This window comes from Tasmannia lanceolata, unplaced genomic scaffold (assembly GCF_043159265.1).
Source record: "Tasmannia lanceolata isolate RefF3 unplaced genomic scaffold, GAP_Taslan_0.1 ptg000012l, whole genome shotgun sequence".
Taxonomy (NCBI): domain Eukaryota; kingdom Viridiplantae; phylum Streptophyta; class Magnoliopsida; order Canellales; family Winteraceae; genus Tasmannia; species Tasmannia lanceolata.
The window spans coordinates 37677109-37696020 of NW_027518689.1; the positions used below are offsets into that span (position 1 = coordinate 37677109).

General features: G+C 38.7%; 1 protein-coding gene and 1 long non-coding RNA gene across 2 annotated transcripts; one reads left to right on the forward strand and one right to left on the reverse strand.

Annotated features, from left to right (window-relative positions):
* Positions 1–904: 904 nt before the first annotated feature.
* Positions 905–10059, reverse strand: LOC143887294 (uncharacterized). Its single transcript, XR_013254124.1, has 3 exons — positions 9624–10059; positions 7524–7662; positions 905–2537 (listed from the first exon to the last, which is right to left on the reverse strand). It is a non-coding gene; the product is annotated as an uncharacterized LOC143887294 (long non-coding RNA).
* Positions 10060–10480: 421 nt separating this feature from the next.
* ISI1 (binding protein) lies at positions 10481–18511 on the forward strand. The gene is made up of 5 exons (XM_077392401.1): positions 10481–10876; positions 11111–11316; positions 13053–13151; positions 14083–14156; positions 18042–18511. The coding sequence occupies exons 1-5, from the start codon at positions 10612–10614 to the stop codon at positions 18262–18264; spliced, it is 867 nt and encodes a 288-aa protein (XP_077248516.1). The 5' UTR covers positions 10481–10611; the 3' UTR covers positions 18265–18511.
* Positions 18512–18912: the final 401 nt, after the last annotated feature.

Consider the following 18912-nt stretch of genomic DNA (forward strand, 5'->3'; position numbering starts at 1 on the left):
TGGTGTCTCAACCTCCTCATTTCTCCTCTCTCTTGTTTCTCCTTGCAAACCTTAGAAGTCCCTTCTTTTAATTACATTTTGAATTTTTATATAACCCTAAGTTGGAAAATTGATACGAGCCGTCAATTTATCATCAATGACCTAGATTGCCTTTTTGCTTTAGAATTCTCTAGAAACTATGACATATTCTTTCAATCATCATCATCCATTTGTCTCTTTCATCCTACAGGCCACATTTGTTGCTTCATAAAGAAGTTATGTCAAACTCCAATAATGCCCTTAAAATGAGAGATTACTTCATTTCCTACCCAAAACACTTTTTTTTTTTTCTAAAAAGAAAATTCACTTTTCTTTTAGAAACAAAAGATAGTGTGTCATTACTAAAAATAAATATTAATGATATTATTAATAATAAATAAAAATGATTTACTTCTCGGATTCGGATGTTAACCGGATCAGATATACCATTTACCAGATTCACATCCGCTAAGAGCCGGATATCTCATAAACAGATTCGGATAATATCCGCTTGAAACGGATCCGGATATTATTCGCTTTAAACTGATTCGGATGCGGACGGTAATCGAATTTTCGAATATCCATTTACACCCCTACTCAATTGCCAAGTTTTATTCAATGAGCTCCATATCCTCTTGTTTTGTACAGTGAGTTGACAGCGTTCTGCAAGGCTGTTCGGATTTGGATGTTGACTTAAACGCTGACCATTGTGTAGGTAAAAATCAACACTTGCCTGGCTGAGGTGGATGGAAAGGGGTTGTTTACCTAAACCATATTCCCCCCCCCCCCCCCCCCCCCCCCCCCTTTTTTAATGGTAGTTGTTTACATAAACCATCTGACAAGGAGCCATTCAAAAAAAAAAAAAAAACAAACAAACAAACAAAAAATGTCTGAAAAGGAGTTTTGGAAAACACTTATAACAGAGAAGGTAATTGACAGTTAGTTCAGAAATTCTGAACTTTGTGAAATAGCATCAGGTCCATTTTAGCTAATTCATTGGCCAGAGGTTTCACCCCTACCTGTTTCATCATCCTTCTGCCAACACCACTGCATTAACAAGTCTCAACTATCTTGATCCAATGGCTATGATACCAAATTTCCCCATAACTTTGTGGATAAAATTCTATTATGGTAAGTCTTATGCTTTCTCGAGATCAATTGGGGGTATTAAAATGTTATATGTGATGACGTTTGGGATATGGGGAGATTTAAGGATCGGAGGTGAGGTCTATATATGAACATATGCATGACAATACATAGACTAATGGGTCAACATTAATTTATCTGATTCAGTAGAAACTTTAGGGATGCGGATTAGATATATTAAGATTAGGTAGCATCACTCTTGATTCAAAGAAGTTCCAAACCATTTAATGATATCTGGTCCCATAATATGCCTAAAAGCTTCATAGAAGCATGCCTGAAAACCTTTAGGATCAAGCTTTTAAACAGTTCATTGTCCTAATGACCCCCAAATCTCCTCATTGGAAATCTTGGATAGAAGTTTCTTGTTTATGTATTAGAGACAACTGACTGAGATAATGTCTAGAATGTCCGGGTTAGTTCTTTGAGATTTGAATGGGTTCTGGAAAAATTGGAGGGCCATATTTTGAATTTCAGTTTGATAGTTGTGTGGATTCTATAGATGGTGGTGGTGTAAGAATATCTAGTGTTCTGGTCACCTTCTTTGAGTAATTGTATTAATGTCTGTTGTTTCCAGTAGGCTTCCCCCATGAGGAGCAATTGGCACAACTCAGTTAGCACATGCTTTACCTCATCCCTTACCCAATTGGATCCATTGGAAGTGGATTTGTTGAGGCAGCTGAGATGTCATCTGCATGATTTTTGATGTTTTGTGCATGATGTCTTGCAGGTTTTCATTCTCCAATGTGACTTCATCCTCAGGTTAGAGAATGGAAAAAATCATGTTGTTGTGTGGTAAATTTCCGGGCGATCTTGAAGATCTCCTGCAACATTTGTTTCTGGCGTCTCACCATACTGATTCTTCATCTGGTTATAATGAACCTACAGGAAAGTGGTTTGTAGTTTTGTTTCATTCTGTGAACTACTTGCCATCTCCCCTCTTGGATGTTTGTGTCAACTTGCACCAACTCCTTACCTCTGTTGCTCATTATCATGCTCGATTTTGCATGACGTTTTCTGAGGGATGGAATATGAATCCAGCACCCAAAAACATCTTTCTCCGCTGATGTGGCTTTTCGCACCGCTGGGCTCTGGTCCATGGAACCTTAACCGAGGACATGAATATTTTCTACGTCCAACTTTACCACACAAAACCAGATGATGGGCATAGATTCATACATGAAAATTTTCAATCTACGCTTGCATTTGAGCCTAGGAAAGTGCCCATTGCTAGAGGTTTTTCTAGGTCTACTCCAGTATAAACCCCAGCAAAATTTCCATGTTTCATCCCATCCTCTGGTTGCTGCAAGCTGCATATGGTACTCATAGTGGTCAACAGAAACATTGCTATTTCAACTGGAAATTTCGGTGAAATCCTGTAAAATCAAGGAAACGTATGGCAACATGCAAATGATAGAATTTTAAGATGACACACGAGGAATTTCTAGAATAAAAACAAATATAGGCTTAGAAACCATCATATAAACAAGACATCCATCCATAATGGTTTAATGACATCAAAAACACCTAGTGACATGCATTGTTGTGCATGTCTGATAATTCAGTGCACACCACATTTCATATGTAATTCATATAAATATGTATACATAGCACATACTGATGTAGATTTTTAGGAACAAATTCTTGAAATTCTTGCATATCTGTTGTGGAACTGGAATTCTATGATCATCTGTTTCATGGGCTAATTGCGTTAATTCGAGGTTGTTCTTGTCGAGGAACGATGAGATTGTAAATGGAGATTCAGGTGGCGGTGGAACAAGGAGGAAATTGCAGGTAGTTTTTGTGCAGCATTTGCCTGAATCTTCTTGTGAATTTGTTATTGTGAAAGAGGGAGTATTTGGGATGGGTTTGTAGCATCTTTTGGTTGTGAGAGGCGAGGAGGTTGATGTTTGGATTTCCATATTTATTTGGGCTGTTAAATGTGAAGTGTGGAAGGAAAAATTCTAAGTGATCTTTTTTTTTAAATGGATTCTAAGTGATCTTCCAATCTCGCAACCATGACAATCATAATCACTGCATGCCAATGTGAGTGGAAGACCAGGAAACTGCACCCACACTGGTACAACTGCAATTCGTTCCTAACATGTGTGGAGATTCGGAGATCAAAGCTTTGCAAGCAGGTATTAGTCGTCTATTCTCCGTGGATCACCAGCTCTAGCTGTTCGAAAACACTCAACTAAAAAGAAAGAGATAAAAGTTCACCATTGAGATCCATTCCCAAAAAAAAAGGGTTCACCATTGAGATCTACAACTTGGAACTTAACTCCCGCTTCCAAAGTCTTGCCACTTTCGTTTGAAGGTAGTGCGTGGCTAATTTATAACCATTGACACGTAGAGTTTTAAACATTGAATTGAGAGGAAACTAGGTCAATAGTGTGAGGGTGTGCGTGGATAGTATAGAGGAGATGAAAAATTCACTATTTTGACATTTAAGCGCAGAAGATTCTAATGAAGAAAAAGAACATCCCCTACCGGAAGCAAGGTTTTAAATTTCGACCGAAATCCGAAATTTCGGCCGGGTTTCAATGGAGAACGAAACCAAAATTGTATAAACCCGAAACCCTACAAAATTTCGATCGAAATTTCGGTCTGAAATTCAAGGAAATCCCAAAAAATCTGGAATTTTAAATTTATTTAGAGGAAAGTATTGGTGGGCTCGAGCGCATCTAAGCTTAGGTGCGCTCAAGTGCCAAATCACATGGGTCTCATAATTTTTGTGGTGATCCAAACCATTCATTTCCAAGGCCCGATGATACTTAGGGTGTGTACCAAAAATCAGGTCCATTGAAACATCCTAACCCCTCCAAAAGTGGAGGGCAAGAATGGGCAGATTTGTGGACAAACAGAGTCTGTCCATTTTGACCTCCACAAATGGATAGGTTAGGATGATCCTATGGAGCTAATTTTTGGTACATACCCCATCTATGTAAGGGCCTTTCAAATGAATGCTTTGGATCATCCTAACAAAGTGGGCCCACATGAGTTTGGGGCACTCGAGCGCACCTAAGCTTGGTATGCTCGAGCGCACTAACACTTTCCTCATTTATTTAATATCCTTCCAAAATTTCGGGTGAAATTACCAAAATTTCGGGCGAAATTACCAAAATTTCTGAAATTTTGGACGAAATGTTAGGAAATGATAAAATATTATTTTATTGGTTTCGTCTAATTTTTTATTTCGGTGAGGACCGAAACGCATTCCGAAACCGAAATTTAAAACCTTGACCAGAAGGCTCAAGGCTTATAGTTGTAGTTTAAGTGGGAGACGACTACTTGTTGAAGGGAGTCTTCTAATGTTATTTTATTTTATTTCGTTTCAAACAATAACCCTTCTAATTACCATTCAAAAAAAAAAACCCTTATAATGTTACTAATTGGGCTTCGAAAGCCTTCATAGGAACTTTAGTCAGATGTGGCTTCCTCAAGATTATTTGAATCATAACTGTCACCTCCAAGCACAAAGACAAACATTTTTCTTGAGAAATTATCGACGTATGTTTCATATTTTTATCTAGATTGGAAAATTATGGTAGAAAATAAAAAATAAAAAATATATAGTACCAAAATATAAAAAAATTATCTATACAAGATATATATAATACCAAAATAAAAGAAATTATATAAACATGTATTATATGTATAAGAATTGACAAATACTGTTATAAATAACAGCATTAGCTAGGTGTATTTTTTTAAAATTTTCCTCCTCTTTCTATTAGACATATTTATCTGTCTCTTTTATTCTCACATATATCTAACGATTTCTCACTCTCTTCTCTGGCATTGGCATGGTATAAGAGCCCTAGGCTTCGTGATCTAATTTCTTCATCTTGTTCATTCTCTTCTTCTATTTCAAATCAAATAAAACCCAAAAAAGAAAAGGAAAGGGAAAAAGGGAAGGAGGGGCGTGATGGGGTGTGATTTGTTTCATGCCAACATCAGCTTCCCACTGATGACATCAGCAATAGGGCTTCGTTGGGAGGTCGAGTCACGCCAGATGGTGTGCCCAGAGGAGGTGATGCCTTTTGGCTGTTTTGTTTGAAGACTCAAAGCCCGGATGGATGTCGTAGTCCTTGTTTCATCATTCATCGTTTCATTTGGTTGCACTTTCATTAAGATTTTTGACAAAGTTGCTTTCAAATCGGATTCTATTCAATTTGATTTTCTGAATAGGATCTCTTCCATGGGGTGCGTTATTACCTTGGGAATATATCCTAGGTGCTGTGGTGGGATTTTGAAGTGTTTTTCGTAGAGTTTTTTTTTTTTTTTGACTGTTTTAGTAGAGTTATAGCCCCCTTTTGTGGTTCGGCTTGGCTAAGAAGGCCACTGTTTGCATATGGCAATCCCTTATGGCCCTCTTTTGTGTTAAGTTGCCCTTAAGGGACTGTTTGGTTGTGATTCCCTTATCCTTGTTTGGTATTGTGACAGCCTTGTGTAGGCTATACTTATTGTGTTTGGCCAACATTATGACAGTGTTTGTAATAGATTGTGCGAAAGATAATAGACGACTTCCAGTGAGATGAAAATTGTTTCCACTGTGCCCAATGATAGAGTTGGTATAAAGTATACTTCAGTCAAATTAAATGGAAAAAATGATTTTGTTATGGGCTCAAGCAATGAACGTATATTTGAGTCCGATAAGAAAATTGAAATATATATTGTTTGATCCTCTGTATTTAACAGATACCTCCTATATTGATTGGATGAAAGGTAATTATATTGAAATATATATTGTTTGATCCTTTGTAACTGTGATGCAAACGAAGCTGAGGCAAGAACACTCCTATTCAGACTGAAGTGGTGTGACGTGCATAACGTGGGACCCTTGATTATCGAAGGTGACTCCACTAATGCCATCTCTTGGGCTTCCAACCGATGCCCGGGCCCTTGGCGACTGGCTTGGGGACATCCTCGATGAAATCAGGGATCTCGTGACACTTCTCCGCCCAAAATTGGTACAAATGCGGAGATCCACAAACACCGATGCTGACGGTTTTGCCAAGGCGGGGGTTAATCTGGCAGAACCATCTGTCATTATTGACGCTTCCCGGATAGGATTGTAGGGGCTTGTTTTTACTATTTTGATATAATCGATGTAAGATCGATGGTGGGACATCTTGTCCCTACCATATTGTAATCAATTTTTCATGGAATGAATAGTTAATTTATAAAAAAGAAAAATGGGTGTGGAACAGACTGGAGTCAAACATTAGTGTTGATTGCACGTTTATGGATACAGTCAAGGGTGTTTGGGACAAAGTTAGAGGTTGGTATGACAATGAACGCAATGTGTCGAAAATAAATGAGTTGTACACTTGTACGAGAAGATCTTTTAGACTAAACATGATGGTAAACACTGAAGCAAGTACTTAAGAACTCTTATGGGTATGTAGGAGCTGAACTTGTTTCATCAGATTTCTTCAAATACTAAGGTTATGGAGAAACAACTTGCAGAGTTTCAATCTGCTAAATTCTTGTCTGGGCTAGATCCTCCTTTCCAAGCCATCTGAAGACAAATTCTAGCAGGTAAGTGGTTTGCCCTCCATTGATAGTGTTTATTCTAGAGACCACCAGACCTATGTTGCTTCATCTATAGATTCTCTTATTGCTATGGAGACCTCAGCTTTGGCTATTTCGGTTGGCCGTAGTCATGTTGGTTGGGTCTGTAGGGGCTCCAGTCAGGGACATGGCGGTTCACCTACTAGACGTAGTTTTCTGACTAGTGGTCAACTTGGTGGCCACAGGGCATATGAAGTTTGTGGGAGAGGCAGTGGTCGTGGTATATATGAGAAACTTACGTGTACACATTGTTATTTAAATGATGATACAGTTGATTGTTTCTACGATCAGCATTTCAAACCACAGACTTCGGCTAATCAGGCAAGCTACTCAGCAAAGGAGACAACTCCACCTCCTGGGTCATAAGGAGACTACTCCCTCAAACGTAAATGATAACCATGATCTAAATGTTCATTTGTATGCACTGAGAAGGAGTTCTGGTAGACCCTAAATAGTTTTCCTTGGACTTATTCCATGAGCTGTTATCACATCACAAGTGTCGTAAGGGCTTCAGAGAATAAAGATCTTCCTAAAAATGAGATCTACATAACTATAAAGCCTCATCAGTCAATCAATGAAAACACATGGATTATATGTCGGAAACTCCAAACTTCCCCATCAATCCCCAAAAGTTTTAACATGAAATACAATACAACAACATTATCAGCTTAACACAAGGACCGGAAAAAAGGAATGCAAATCCATTAAACTGCAATTAGCAAGTGGAATAAAGTTTGCTACACTAGAAGAAACATTCCAGATGTAAATGTTAGCTATCTCACCTTTGCATCCATTCAACTCCAGAAGTGAAAATTCCAAAGAAATCCATAAATCAACAATTACACAGTGGAGCAAGCCCCAAAATTGCCACTGAATACACAATCAATCGACTCCAACAATCTCCATCACCAGCTTTATGGCCTTCACATAGGAGAGAAAAAAGTGTCGCTTCAAAAAAACAGCAAAACCTTAGATTTCAAGACAATGCAGGAAAAGTAAAGAGAGAAGAACCCTAGGAGAGAGGAATGGCTTTGAATCGGAGATAAACAAAAGAGAGCAAAACCCTAGATTTCAAGAAAATTCAGGGAAAGTAAAGAGAGGAAAACCCTAGTGCTCAGTTCTCTTATTTCTTTTCCCCCAGTTTTCCGCGGAAACATGGGTTTTTTTCAGCGGAAACTCTGCTTTTGGGTGTTCTTTTACTTTCCCTGGAAACTTTTTAATCCAACGTGTAAAATAAAAATAAAAATACGGGTAAAATGACTTTCCTTCCCTTCACTCGGGGCTCTTTTGCTAGCCCTAATATCGGAAACTCCTCTTTTCTCCCGAGTTTCCCCCGACATCGCGTGGGTTTGAGAGAAAAAAAAAGCCTCGCGTTTTCAACCTCTCTCCACCAACCATTTGCAAGTCTGGATGTAGCATTTGGTACCCTCTCAACCTTCAACTTCATCATCTTCAAGCTTCAAAAGCAAACCAGGTAATCTCTCTCTCTCTCTCTCTCTCTCTCTCTCTCTGTTCCATTTTTGCTTTTTCGTTTTTCTTCTCTATACAAACAACTTATGATTGAAACCCTTATTTCGTTTTCTGTGAAATAGGGTTGGTGTTTTTGTGGTACTGGTTTTTTCTGATTGAAACCCTATTTCGTTTCTGTGAAATAGGGTTTTGGTGGTACAGATTATTTGTGTTTCAGATTTTTTATTTATTGAAACCCTATTTCGTTTCTGTGAAATAGGGTTTTTCTGATTGAAACCCGAAATGGAGTTCAACTCAGATTTTTGTGAATGAAACCAGAAATGGAAATGGAATTTCCAACAAGGGTTTGTTTGATTTTTCCAACAATGGTCTGTTTGTTTTTTTTTTATTTGATTCTTGTTTATGTGAAATAGGATTTTCCAAGAAGGATATGTTTGTTTGCATTTGATTTTGTATATCTCTAAATACAATGTGTTGTGTTTTGATCTTGGGTTGTTTCCGTCATTTTTCTGCTCTCAATTTATCAGTTTAATTGTTATATTGTTATTCCTCTTATGTGTTACAAGCCCATTTCCATATCGTGTCTGGGGCTTGTACCAATTGTTATTGTTATTCTTATTTTGATTGACTTCAGAGGGTTGGACCCACTTATTTTAGACTAGATTCTATGTTGGCATCATTCTGCATGTCAGCTTATCACAGTTTTTGTTTAACAGGTTTCTATTGAGTTTCCCAGCAACAAAACGCATATTTCTGTAGTTTCTGTGAGGTTCCTGTGCAACGAAACGCTCATCTGACAGGTTTTCTGTCAGGTCACTTTTCCTTCACTTTCCTCTGCCACATCAGTTTACTTCAAGGTTGCCAGAGCGGGAATCGAAAGCGGGAATCAAAGGCTCCCTGGGAAGAATCCTACTAAAGGTTGCCAGAGTGAGAATCGAAAGCGGGAATCGAAGGCTCCCAGGGAAGAATCCTGCTTCCTTGGTTTACTTCCCTTCACTTCCCTTTCCTTTCCTTTCCCGACGAGAGAACTGAGCATAGGAGAGAGGAATGGCTTTGAATCGAAGATAAACAAAAAAGAGCAAAACCCTAGATTTCAAGAAAATTCAGGGAAAGTAAAGAGAAACCCTAGGAGAGAGAAATGCCTTTGAAGCTGAGATAAACAAAAAAAACTGCAAAAGCCTTGATTTCAAGACAATGCGGGAAAATAACAAAGAGAAACACTAGGAGAGAGAAATCCCTTTGAATCTGAGATTAAAAAAGAAGAAGCCAAACCCTAGACTTCAAAACAATCCAGGAAAAGTAAAGAGAGGAAAACAAAAAAAGAGAAAAAAAAAACCCAAGATTTCAATAAAACGCAGGAAGAGTAAAGAGACAAACCCTAGGAGAGAGAGAGAGAGAGCGAGAAACCAAACCTGAGGAGATCTTCAAGCTGGTGTGCCCTGGTGCGGGGGTTAATGCCCTTGCGGAGGGAATGCCAGGCATCTGGAGTGGTGGGAGGGTCGCGGAGTTGGTTGTTTTGGAGCTGGGATTTGAGCCAGGCAAGATCTTCTGGGGTTGGGGAGATCTGAGCCGTCGATGGGATTTGATTTTGGAGTTTGATGGTGGGGCAGGAACAGGGATTGGAGAGGGAGGATAGGAAGAGGAAGAGGAGGAGAGCGGCTGAGGAGAGTGCAAGTAGGAGGAGGATGGGGAGTGAAAATAGCTTGGATAGAGGAGCCATTGAAATTGGCCGTGGTGCGGAGCGAATAAGCTCCTTCACTGTTTCGCATCTTTCAGCGACGGTTATTTACTTATTTCAATGCTAAAACATTCGAGTCATCATACAAGACCTGTGATAGTGGGACCTGTGATACTTTTTCAAAAATACTGGATTTTACGGGCACACAGCATATAAAACAGAACGAGTTTTTATACGATGAAAGGCCTTATAGTCCATTTTTTTCAAAAAGCACCGTACGGCCCACACTATAGGATGATCCAAACCGTCCGTTAAATGAGACACAATCTAAATAAGTTGTGCCCTAAAAATCATTTCCATATGTTGATCCTAACCTCTGATCTATAGAGGGACTGGACATTACAAGTCCCATCTTATGGACGGTTTGGATCATCCTGTGATGTGGGCCCGTACTTTTTGAAAAAATAATGGGCTATAAGCCTATAAGGCCATAAAAATAAAAACTCGATTGTATCAATTCCAAAATGAAAAATGGAACTAATGGACGTTCTAGATTCACCAAGATGTGGGTCCCACTATGTAAAACCGGTCGCGCCCTACAGAGGAAGCATTCCTCCCAACAGCTACTAGAGAGGAGCTGCTGTTGGGAAAGGAGAATCTCAATCCCAATCTCAGAGAACAGAAGGACAACGGCAATACCCTAAAACTGAAATCACAGAGAGATGTATTTGAAGAAGGCTCAATGGGGCGAGGGTTTGGGAACTCCATCTCCTGCTGTGGCAGATCTGGTCTCTTCTCTCAACAGGCAGAGGCTCTACAGAGAGATAACCCTCGCCCTCCGCACCGGCCTCAGAGACGCCACCGCCGATTTCTCCTTCCTCAGACTCCGAGGTCTTCGCAACATCTTGAAATTCCTCCGATCAGTTGCCGAGTCCGACACCACCATTCGCCTCTTTCGCGAAACCCAATCTCTTCCTCAATTCCAAGGTCTCTCCATCTCCCTCCTTCTATTTTGTCCCAGATCTAGGGTTTTTAACTACTACTTTTGGGATTCTAGGCTTTCTACTTCTTATTCTATTTCAATTTAGGTTTTTTTTTCCTATCATTCCTCTCTACATTTGGAAGGATCTTCTTCTTCTTCTTCTTTTATTATGTATTATGGAATCTTTCTAATTTGGAATTTAGATGGCTGACCAAAAATAAATTTATGCTTTGTGACAGTGGTTCCTGTTCTCTTTCAGACTTCATTGAGGCAATCGAAAGGTGACCCCGTTTTGAATATGAATCATATATTCAGTGTAGAGCCTATGCAGATATCTAGTCCTGCTACAGACTCTGAAATTGCTCTTGCTCTTAGAGTTTTGGAAGGCTGTTGTCTTCTTGACAGGGAGAACACGATTTTGGCTCATCAGCATAATGCAATAAAGGTATTCCTTTTAATGGCTGTTAACTTACCAACTTCTCCAGAAGCTTAAGCTGTTGGAGAAAGGCGTTATTTATCTTTTATACTTTAACACTCCCCCGCACTCCCACTTTGGGTTGGTGCCGACCAACGCATGTGGATTTTTGCTATCCGGGAGGTTTGAACTCGAGACCTTTGGCTCTGATACCGTGTTAACTTACCAACTTCTCCAAAAGCTTAAGCTGTTGGAGAAAGGCGTTATTTATCTTTTATACTTTAACAATGGCTACTCATTTTTTTTATTTGATTTTTTCTACTGAGATTTCTTCAATACATAACCTTATATGCAACCTCAGTATCATAGGAGTTTCGGTGTACTTGAGTGTTTCCCATGCAATAACATGGCACTTAAAATCAAATACATTGACTGCTGTTGAAATTTCAGTTTGATGGTTTTCAGGCATAACCTACAATATTACAGCAGATATATGCGTCTTCATGTGCTAGAAATCCAAGTGGAGTTTCCCATTTTGTTTCATTCAATCAGCTGTTAGCTAATTTCTTCAATTGAGTGCTGATTTGAGGAGAAATTAGAGGGATATTGGCTTAGTCTCTAAAAAAATTGTTTTGCTGAGAGCAGTGAGACCAGCCAAAAAACAAATGGTTTTACTGAGACATTATTTGAGAAGTTCAGTTCAATTTGAGACATGTCATGTGTTCTCTAGTCTTCTAGGATTTCAATATCCACTACAGCTTCACTAGTTTAGGGCGTGAATAAGTATTTGTGCTATTCTAAGAAGCTTTTATCTCTAGGACAATACCTTAGGTTGAGGTCATGATTCTGGGGCAGCTATTGAGATGATTTTGAGAATCCTTATCAGCTATTTAACTCCAAGCCCAGCCATGGTTTCGATGTGCATAAGGAGAAGACTAAAGATTTCATATCAACAACCTAGGTGATCTAAAATCAAGAAGAAAAATAGGGGCATAGTTTGGTAAGTGGTAAATGCTGGATAATTTTTTATTTTTTTTCATTTTCTCCATATTTTTAATTGTTCTGTCGTTTTAGGTTTGAGTGTTTGACTCTAATGTTTGCTTTGCATTTAGTTCGTTTTCATTTCTAGCTAGAAATTATACTGTAGCATCCATTAGTTAGGGTACTTTCATATTCTCCTATAGCATAAAATCATGTAAATAAACTTACCAGAAGTTCTCTTTCATAACATCACACTTCTAATTATCCTAGGGAAATGTTTTTGATCATCAGGGAAGCATACTTTCCCTCCTTTAGATTCGTAAATAACTTTGCAGCTGGAACTTATAAGTGTTTTCATCTATTAGTATGTGTTCTTTTCTCATTTGATACATTAGATTGACCAAATGTTTGTAGTGTTTTGTAATTATCAGAGAATGTAGCTGTTACTTTGCTGTCTATAAAATGTAAAATCCATTCCTCAAAATTTGTTTGGCCATGTTATTTTGTAGATGCTGCTACTATTGCATGAATATTTTTGTTGTATCCTTGATCAAGCTGCAATAATTTGCTTCTTTTTGCTCGAAGAGAGACTTATGTAATGGATAAAAGGAAACATAAGATTGGTGTTCAATTATACAGTCACATAATCAGCATTTGCACACCCTTCCAAATCAGAATCTGTAAAATACTACCCACTTTTTTGGTATGTTCTATTTTTCAATTATTTCAGCTTTGAAGTTAACACTGTAAAGTGGAGCAGTCTGTAAACAGTTTGATCCATGCAGGTACTATTAAATATATTATCAACTCGGGGAGTACTAGAGCAAGGTGCATGCTTAGATGCTTTTATCTCAATAATGTTGGACTCATCAGCCAATCAGATGGTATGGTGTATCTCCCAAGTCCTAATGAACTACTAGTTATGCATGCTCTGGTTTTCACATTATGCCTTCTGTGGTTTAGTAAATGTCTGATTCATGCGAATTGCAGTGTGTTTTTCCTCCTTCGTTAGATGGACTTAAGAATGTGCTCAAATTAGAGGAATTGTTACAATGAGTCCTTAGTCCTTACAGTCTCTTTGTTGGATGTGTAATATACTCTGGTGGAAGTTTCAAATCAATTTTTGAATATTTGTAACAGGGTAACAGCTAAGTATCTTTTGATGTCAGTATTCTGCTGTAACCTCAAAGCTACGCGTTTTTAAAGGCCAGATCTTATGTTTCCCTTAAAGCTTGACAGAAAAACATTTGTGCCTGATAATGTTTAGTCTCCTATAGGATCCAAGCTGACCCGGCCATCAAATGATGAGAATAGTCTTCATGAAATGAGACAAAACTGGGTTGAACCATGTCACATTGTCCTACGTTAAAATGTAAAGGCAAATCAAATAAACAGACTGACATGGTTCAAATGCCTAACTTTATGGGGGTGTTAATAACATATGTGAAAGGCCACTGATATCTGCACAACCTATTTTGTTAATGGAGCGAACTCACCTTCTTCTACACTTTTAATTGGATGCTGAGAGCTTTTTGGGAATTGTAATAGCCTTTGACAGCTGGTTAAACAATGTAAAACAACTTGAGTTTGCCCCATTATCAAAACATGGTCGTGTAGATATCTGTAGCGTCTCTCGTGATGTTTAAGTCCTTTGAATGAACCATTTTTTTCCAATGAGATTAAGTGAATGTGTACTTTTGTCTAGATATGTCTATTTATATAACAATCCAGTCAGTGCTGCAATGATGGTGATTATTTCTTTTGTCTTTCCTTTCTATTTCAAGGGTTTATGGATTGGTTTAGCTGTTTATCCAGGATTTTGAGGCATGTCAGGGTATCGAGAAAATTACAGAGCTTATAAAAGACAAAAAGGCGGATGAAAGTATAAGGTCCATCTGTTCTATTCACTCATTTTGTTTTAGCATATTGTAGAACTTCAATTTTTTCTCCTATTATTAGACATGGCATGACAATCAACTGTTTTTTCAAGTTCATAATTTCCATTTATGTGGCATTGCAAGATCTTTCTATTATAATCTGTTAGAAGGTACTATGATTGGGAACCCACTATTTTTGTAGAAATGTTGTGTGTTCCCCCTTCAAGACATGACTTGGATATATTTGATGTAAAATGTGTACATTTTAGTAGAATTATTTTAGCACATGATGCTCAATTAGATAATATTGTTTACCGTGTATATTTAGCTATTAACAAAAACTAAATACTTAGATTCGACCCCCTAATTTTCCTTTCATCGCTTGCATATTTTATCATTCGAAAAAAAAAAAAAAACTTAAAATGCTTCTTATTGTAAATATGAGGGACATATTTATTGTAACTCACGAATTCTCCCTCCCCCTTTCCATATGAATTGTAAATATGAGGGAGATATGGGGAGGGTGGGAGTCTAGAGAGTTAGGTCAAAACAAAGGGTCGAGAGCATGGCAATCCGTTTGTCAAGTTAGAAAAGGTGGTCTTGTCGAGCGTTAGGTTTCGGTTAGGTAGGGGGAATGGGGTGAGGTGACACAGGACGATCTGTGGAAGGGACTAGGCTCAAGTTTTAGTCGGCTAGGGTGAAGAATAAGGTATGTGCAAAGGAAATAGGCTATCCAGGCCGTAGGGATCTGAATTTTTTTTTTCATGAGTAGATTGTTGTAGTAGGGAATAGGGATGAAAATGATGAGTGAATATTAGGGTTTTGGATCCTAAAATATGTGATTAGATTGGGAAAATATTTCTATACGGTTTGTTGTAGGTTTAGAGGGGTGTAGATGAATGTCGTGAAGGTGGAGACGTATGCCGGAAAGGTGCAGGCAAAGGTTTTGGCAAGATTGAGTGGCTTAGGGTTTAAGATGAGATGAGATGGGTAAAACAAAAACAAAATGGTTTTAAAGTGTTAGGTAAGGGAATGGAAATCAAGGAATATCGTCAGTTCCCGGGCAAATTGTTTATGGAGGAGATACCAAAAAAAGAAGAGAGAAAATGATTGTAGGGTTTGGGCAGCCAAAACTAATGGTGATTATTCGGTGAGACCTCTCTTTTCTACTCCTGTGGAAGAGGATGGGAGGTGTTCTAGAAGTGGATGTGGAAGTCAGGCATCCTTTTCAAATTCAGTTTTTCGTGTGCACAACAATGTTCGAGAGGATCAAATACCCTAGATATCCTCAAGAAGAAGGGATTCGTCTAGCCAATAGATGTGCCCATCACAACCTGAAAGAGTAGATGGGAAAACACCTTTTCCTCTATTGCCCTTTAGCTAGTAGGTTGTAGTCAACTCTCAAAGGGCTCTTCTCAAGTTGGTGAAGACCCAAGCTCTCCTCTCAGACTGCTTTCATTTTAAATTTGGTCCCTTTGTGCGATCTTTTGGACCATATGATCTGACAGAAATCAGCAGGTGTTCGATGATCCATAAGGCGACTTCTATGGGAAACTAAATTTTTGGTGGCTAATTGGGCTCTCGGCAATGAGGTCTTTGGATGCATCTCTACTTCTGATCTTTTCAGGAAATGATATGAGGTTCTAGCAGACAGAAAAGTAGAAATAAGAGGTTACCTTCATGGGCTCCACCCCCTTCCTGCCCCATCAAACGAAACTTTGATGAATCCTCTTTGGGTTACCCCAGACCAGCTGGGATTGGCATAGTGTTTGGGCCTTTTGGCAGAAACTACACGATGACATGGGGGTATTCTAGACCTATTGGTACCACTGACTTATTGTTGTTGAAGCAAAGGCACCGTTAACATGGGCCATTGAGATTTGAGGGTCCTCCAGTGGTCAAGGGGACTCAAAACACAGTTTGTTGCGTAGCCGAGATGATCAAAGGACCATCATGTTTGAGATGTCAACATTGTGAGGGAGGGCAACTATACCTTTCTCATTTCCCATACTGTTAGGGAGGCCAATGTGGTCGCTGACTTGTTGGCCGAAGACGGTGGTAGTCAGGAGTCACTCATTGAGGAGCAATCTTTGCCCCGATTGTAATTCTGTAATTAAATTTCATGGGCTGTTTCTACCTTTCGTATGTTGCTCTTCTTTAATGAATCTGGTTACCATTCTCAAAAAGAAAAATGAATGGAATGGCAGATATATTTGTTCTCTCATGTACTCTATGTTTTATTACTTTGTTATTTTTATGTTTACTTAATAACAATTACTATATAATCTTCTAGTGTTGCTCTCACTTGATGTTTTTGAACTGATGTTTCTCCCATAGTATCCAATGTCTCCGTAACTTAGGTTGGATGGAGTAATTACTGCACACAAAAAACCATAGCTTTGTAAAGCTGCCTGAACATTGGACGGAGTAATTACTGCATGGTTTATCCGAATTCATAGTTGGCTGTGAAAGAAATTTGGGCCTTTTCGGTAGGATACATGTTTCCAGATTGAGGATTAATTGCATCTAGTTTCATCTGCTTAGAGAAAATCAGTGACCTCTCACCAATTGCATCAAACTCTTTAACTTTGGCGAAAGCTCTAAAAGGTATTCCGGGTCCAGATAGTGTTCAAGGGGTGCTTGAGAATCATCTAAGGATGATCTTAGAGGTTTTCTACTGTCCTATTGGTATTAGATTCCAATAAAGCGAAGTGATGGGTGCTTTCCGCGAGCCTTTGAATTTTTAAGAGTGAATTGGTGGATAGTTTGCTTGTGCAAGGGGACCATACCTGTATGATTCCTTCGGTTAAGGGGTCTGGCCCGTCAAAGTTAGGCAATGCTGTATTAGAAATCATTGATCTTTGCAAAGAGTTGTTTCAGTCCTTAAAGCATGCAAGGAGACGTGCCAATGAAAAAGTGGATACCTTGGCAAGAAAAGGTTTTGATCGAGTAGCTCTTTCTATTGGGTGCTCTTTTCCTCTTTTATAGTAACTTTTAGAGTATTTTTTTTTCTCTCTTTCATGTGTCGGGGGACGTTCTCCCAGCTTTTATTTCACTCATCTTCATTTTCAACTGTTACCTTTCAAAAGAGGGGGTGGTGGGGGTGGGAAGATAATTTGTTAGGCCCTGTTTGTTTTGGATTTTGAGAACCGATTTGAGTCCAATAATCAGTTTTGGAGTCACAATCTGTTCTCAAATTCCAAAACAAACAGGGACTTAGTTGTGACAATTGTGGCACATCTTAAATATTTTTTGTTTTTGAATGGTAACTTAGAATATTAAAAAGGGAGAGACCGAAAAAGTCCCCCCCCCCCCCTCACTAAAACAGAATTACACAAAAGAGAAAAGGAAAAAGAAAAACAATACAATAAGAAATTAAGGGGGCAGAAAGTCGTAAAGCTCCAAAGCCTGCTTGACAGCACCCGCTTTAGCCAACTTGTCAGCTCTTCATTAGCTGATCTCCTTACATTTTGGAGCGCCATAGAGCACCCAACCGTTATATCCTTTATTTCATCGAAAAAACGAAGAAATCTCCAAGGAGGAACCACTGAACCCTTAAGCCACCTAATGACATTTAAGGAGTCTCCTTCCACGATAGTGCTCGCCACCCTCTCACTCCATAAAAGCAAAATGCCTTAATATGCGGCTCTAACTTCAGCTTCGTTCGAATATGTCACAAACAGATTTTAAAGCTTACTGTGGAAGGCTTAAATAAAACTTAAAAGCCTAAAAAATTTATTGCCTGGATTTGCATCTCTTGGACATGATTGGTTCTTCTGTTCTATCCTGATATATCAATCACATAGGACTTAGTTATGTAGAAAAGGGTATTTGAAGTTTAATACATCAACTGCGTGTGGATTACATCTGACTATGGTTTCATTTTTTTTTATTCAGGTTAAAATGTGGGGAATTTTTGCTGCTGCTCATTGGTCATGTAAATGGAAGAGATGGGCCTCCCATGGAGACTATACACAAGGATATAAGGCGACTTCTGGGTGAGAAATGTGCGTCACTGGTACGGGCAGCAAGCCAGTTTGGGTCTACCCTCGACCCAGAGCAGAGACAAATGGCCCTTCGTATCCAAGCTCGTAGGGTGGTGGAGTCCTTGGAGCTTTAATAACTCTTTTAAGGGATTGACATGATATTGTAATTTGTTCATCTCATTTGCCTTTGTTGTAAATTGTGTAGGTGCTTAAAAAAATGTTGATTGCATTTTCTGGATCGAAATTATGTCTCTTTCTAAATTGAATGGGAATTTCAAATTCATGAATTTTTCGTATGCGATCTTCAAGTAGAGAGAGGGTACAATTCATGGGCTGTAAGATTGGCTTAATCCAATGTAATCTTTTTATTTCTTTCTCATAGTGGAAGTTAGTGTTCTTGCACGTAGATGTAGGCATCTTGGCTGAAGCACATAAAAAGATGTAGGCATCTTGGCTGAAGCACATAAAAACTCTTGCGATTTTGTGATTTGTTTTTTTTTTCCTTTTTTGTTTCTTTCCACATGAACAGATCGAATTTTGCCCGGATGATTTCTCAACAATATCTATCATTGGCAAGAAAGGCATGAACCTGATCTCTGTCCTCTATATCCACCTGCATTTTTCTCTTTTTAATAATCTGTCTTGTTACAGCAAGCTATCCCATCTCCCAGCAGAAACTTGTACAAGTTTGCTAGCAGAACTTACTTTCGAGTATTCCCACCTCCCAATTCGATAAAAAAAAAATAAAAATGGGAAAGAAATCAAGAACAAACTCAATAGAG

What these genes read in the sequence shown, in the direction of transcription:
- ISI1 (XM_077392401.1), top strand. Translation starts at nt 10,612, where the DNA reads ATGTATTTGAAGAAGGCTCAATGGGGCGAGGGTTTGGGAACTCCATCT. An exon ending in ATCTCTTCCTCAATTCCAAG is followed by an intron (nt 10,877 to 11,110) that starts GTCTCTCCATCT and finishes GCTTTGTGACAG; the next exon opens with TGGTTCCTGTTCTCTTTCAG. An exon ending in ATCAGCATAATGCAATAAAG is followed by an intron (nt 11,317 to 13,052) that starts GTATTCCTTTTA and finishes TGATCCATGCAG; the next exon opens with GTACTATTAAATATATTATC.